The sequence below is a fragment of the Silene latifolia genome, chromosome 7 (assembly GCF_048544455.1).
Source record: "Silene latifolia isolate original U9 population chromosome 7, ASM4854445v1, whole genome shotgun sequence".
NCBI lineage: Eukaryota > Viridiplantae > Streptophyta > Magnoliopsida > Caryophyllales > Caryophyllaceae > Silene > Silene latifolia.
This window is the reverse complement of record NC_133532.1, coordinates 84158875-84163534: the sequence shown is the minus strand read 5'-3', so window position 1 is coordinate 84163534 and position 4660 is coordinate 84158875. Positions and strand designations below refer to the sequence as shown.

Below are 4660 nucleotides of genomic sequence, written 5' to 3'. Positions count from 1 at the left end.
CATAGTAAGGTTTGGTCCAGGAGTCATTGTCAGTGTTGACAGGACTAACTTGTTCGGGTTTGTTGATAGCGGGTTCAAGTATATGAACAATAGGTATTTAATCAAAAATAGCAGGAGTGAAATTCGAGCCAAGGCTGGCTAGAGCATCAGCCTGGGTATTCAGGTCCCTTGGTATTTGCTCAATGTCAAATGAAACGAATTTATCGCAAAGTTTTTTTTGCATGTTCCAAATATAAAATCATTTTTTCATCCTTTGTTGTATAAATTCCTTTTATTTGATTTGCAATTAGAAGTGAATCAGTTTTTACCTTTAAGTTTTGAACACCGAGGTCTAGACTTACCTTGAGTCCTGCTATGAAGGCTTTATAATCAGCCTCGTTGTTAGTAGCTTTGAATTCACAACTCACAGCCTGGGCTATAGTGTCCCCTTGTGGCAATTTTAGCACTAATCCTAACCCTGTATCTCTTACGTTGGAGGCGCCATCAGTCAACAGGGTCCACTGCTCGTCAGGGGTTTTATTTTCCAACTGGTTAACTTCTTTGGTCAAGTCTGATTCTAGGTTAGGGCTGAAATCAACCACAAAATCTGCTAAGGCTTGTGATTTGATTGATGTCCTGGGTTCAAAGATGATATCATAGGTGCTAAGCTGGACTGACAATTTGGCCATCCTGCCTGATAGTTCAGGCTTGCGTAGGGCAGCTTTTATGGGTAGTTTGGTCTTAACTATTATGGGGTGAGATTCAAAATAAGGATGCAACTTGCCACATGACATGATCAAAGCTAAAACATACTTTTCAAGTAAACCATACCTCATTTCTGCATCTAGTAGGCTTTTACTTATATAGTAGACAGGGTGTTGTTGGCCTTCTAGTTCCTTTACCAAGAATGCACTTACCGCGGTTTCACTGACGGAGAGGTATATCGACAGGGGTTCCTCCTTTTCTGGCTTGCCAGTAAAGGTGGAGATGAGAGATATAATTTTAAATCTTGAAAGGCTTCTTCATGTTCAGAGGTCCATTGGAACTGCTTGTTTTTTCTGAGTAGGTTGTAAAAAGTTTTGCACCTTTCAGATGATCTAGATATGAACCTATTCAGGGCTGCTACTCTTCCTGCCGATTTTTGAATGTCTTTGACAGATTTGGGTGATTGTAACTCTAGAATGGCCTTGATCTATTCCGGGCTGGCTTCTATGCCTCTTTTGGTCACCATATAACCTAGGAACTTCCCTGTAGAAACTCCGAAGTGGCATTTTGCAGGGTTGAGCTTCATGTTGTATTTTTCCAGGATTTGAAATTCTTGTTCCAAGTGCTTCACATGGTCTTGTGCATTTTTGGACTTCACTACCATGTCGTCAATATAGACCTCCATAGTGTCCCGTATCTGTTCCTTGAACATTATGTTGACCAGGCGCTGGTATGTTGCCCCTGCATTCTTTAGACCGAATGGCATGGCAGTGTAGTAGTATATGCCCCGGTCAGTAATGAATGCAATACTTTCCTGGCCACTAGGGTACATCTTTATCTGATTGAATCCACTGGAAGCGTCCATGAATGTCAGCATTTCATGCCCTGCTGTTGCATCTACCATAGCACTAATGTGTAGCAGAGGGAATGGATCTTTTGGGCAGGCCTTGTTTAAGTCAGTGTAATCTACACAGACTCTCCATTTGTCATTCTTTTTCTACACGACCACTACGTTTTCCAGCCACTCAGGGTACATTACTTCTTTGATCATACCCATGTCAAGGAGTTTGTCTACTTCCTCCTTGTTCTGGTGAAAATTTTCGTCTTTTCTGTTGCACAGGCTTGAAAGATGTGTCAATATTAAGCTTATGAGTAATAACATCAGCACTAATTCCAGTCATATCAAAGTGAGACCAAGCAAAACATGAAGATTTATTTTTAAGAAAACTTACTAATCCTGTCCTGACCGAATCAGAGGCATCAGAGCCAACTAGAACATACCTGTCAGGGTATTCAGGGTTGAGGATTACCTGGTCTGTTTCCATCTTGGGTGGCGCCACATAAGTGCTCTTGACAGGGTATGGTAATTGCTACGCGAGGGACTTACCTGCCTTAGAAGGCTTTAGGGCCTCGGTGTAGCATTCTTGGGCTGACTTATGTTCACCTTTAATAGTTGCTACTCTTCAATCTATTGGTATCTTGATGAACTGGTGATAGGTTGAGGGGACATCCTTGACATTATGAATCTAAGGTCTGCCTAGGATGACGTTGTAAGAAGACAAGCAGTCCAGAACTCCAAACCTTTCGTAGAATGCAACGCCTTCAATGTAAGTAGGAAGGTAGATCTCTCCCAATGTATTCTTTGTTTCGCCACTGAACCCTACCAAGACACTGGATTTCTTGGTGATTTGATCCTCTTTGATCTTCATGGCTTTATGCACGTCCAGCATGATCAGGTTCATCGAGCTACCACCATCTACTAAGATCCTCCTTACATTGGCGGTTCCAATTTGCATGGATATTACCAGGCCATCGTGATGAATGTCAGGGACACCTACCAAGTCGCAGTCACTGAATGTGATGGGTGGTATGTTGTCAGGCTTGCTAGGTGACTTAGTTTGAGGCGTCCTGGCTATTTTCTTTGCTGCTGAACTGGTCAGGCCATAAATCTCTGATCCACCATTTATAAATTTCACTTCGTAGAGTGGAGGTGGTGGAGGGAGATTGCGTTCCTGCTTCTACTCCTGGTTGTTTTTGCCGGTTTCTTCAATCCTGCCTTTGGCTTTGATCAGGTCTTTGAGGTATCCAACTTTCAACAGGTAAGCTACTTCCTTTCTGAGGGTAAAGCAGTCTTCTGTTGTGTGTCCCATATCCATGTGAAACTCGCACCATTTAGTGTGATCCTTCCTTGGGTTTGGGTTGTCTGACTTCCTGGGCCACTTGACTACTGGACCCATGTTGTCCAACCGTTTGATCAATCCTGCAATGTCAACACAGAAGTTATGTTCAGATATAGGTGGATGAATTTTAGTCTTACCTTGTTGTTCTTGTGTCAGGTTGACTTCTGATTGATCAGGCCTGGTATATGGACCACTCCTGTAGTTGTTGCTTATGCCGCCACTTTTTCTGTTTGGCTTATCATAGTCTTTTGAGTTGCATGACCCTCCAAACTTGTAACTCTTGTCTTCCTCTAGTCTGATATAGGCAAGCGTCTTTGCCTGAACGTCCTCGAAGGAGTGACAGGGATACTTGGTTAATTCCACATAAATATTGTTGTTGGGTAGCAATCCCTGCCTGAATGCTTCCACTGCTGTGCCGATGTCACACCTGGGTATTGATACTTTTTCCTTGTTGAACCTAGCAAGGAAGCTTCTGAGGCTCTCATCTTTTATCTGAGTAATCCTATATAGGTCACTGGAACCTTTTTTCAATTCCCTGCTATTAGCGAACTGTTGATTGAATGTATTGACCAAGTCAGCAAAGGACTTGATGCTTCTATTTGGCAGTTTAATGTACCATTGCAGTGCAGGACCAGTCCGGGTGGTTTCGAATCCTTTGCACATGCAAACCTGTCTAAACTCACTGGGGATAGATGCAGCCAACATTTTTTGTTTGTAGAAGGCCACATGATTCTTCGGATCCAAGGTTCCATCATAGGTTCTACTCTGACTATCTCGTCTATGAAGGGTGAGTCAGCATAACTCTCTGGGGCAGCTTCTTCCATGCTGGCAGGGACTCCAGGTATTTTTTCGAAATTTTCATTGAGTTTCTTGATCTCCTGGACTATTGCCATCATGCCGGCTGCTCTTGTTTTGTCAGGCTTCTCGTTGTCATCTTTGGGAATGTCATCATCATCAATGTTGATTACTTTCTTGGCACCATTTGGACTTCCAAAGTTTGAGAAATCAAAGTGTTTAGTAATTGATGACAATGGAGTTCGTGGCTGGATCTTGGAGCTTGATCCTTTGGATTTTTCCAATTTCTGTTTCAAGGCTGATTCATATTCTTTCAATTGTTGGATTTCAACCACGGACTGGGCCACTGTAACACCCCCGCACACCAGGATGCCTTACCAAGGACCATCCCAGTGTATGAAGGTGTCACCATCTCGGTCACCCGAGGTAGTAGATCAAATAGACAATAAAAGAACATTTATAATTAATTACTTAACACTTTACAACCACGGTACAAAACTGAATACAAGTGATAACTATGACTGCTAAAGAACTCATACGTCTGAACACCTATGCCGGTAGCGTGGTGACTCGATTCCCTCCATGCCCAATAGCAACAACCAACTGTACCTGCTAAGCCAACTGCTCACCATCCCCGAATGGATCACCACAGTTTTGAAAACATAACACGGGGTCAGTTACTGAACAATCAAAATAAGACAAATATGATAAGTAACCCGCTGATCATCCACCATCTCCGGTCTCCCGATCTCACACAGTAACCGTCTACACACCGAAGTGTGTAGCCCTGCCAGACTACCCATCACAACAGGTATTCCACGCCGCCAGTGGGGGACCGCAGCCAATCCCCACCAAAATCCCGCTCATCAACGAGCGATAACCCTGTCCCTTAATGTGCACATCCCCTCCCGTGACGGGTTCCACGGAGGGCGAACTAGGGCGTGAAGCCACTCCCGCAAGTGACTCCACCACAAACATCACAACACCATCACAACCACCAC

At 43.6% G+C, this 4660-nt stretch overlaps 1 protein-coding gene across 1 annotated transcript; it reads right to left on the bottom strand.

Moving 5' to 3' along the window:
• Window positions 1–2210: 2210 nt before the first annotated feature.
• Window positions 2211–3569, bottom strand: LOC141590308 (uncharacterized). Its single transcript, XM_074410906.1, has 3 exons — window positions 3002–3569; window positions 2707–2944; window positions 2211–2616 (listed from the first exon to the last, which is right to left on the bottom strand). Exons 1-3 carry the CDS (start codon window positions 3567–3569, stop codon window positions 2211–2213), a joined length of 1212 nt encoding a protein of 403 aa, XP_074267007.1.
• Between the last annotated feature and the right edge of the window lie 1091 nt (window positions 3570–4660).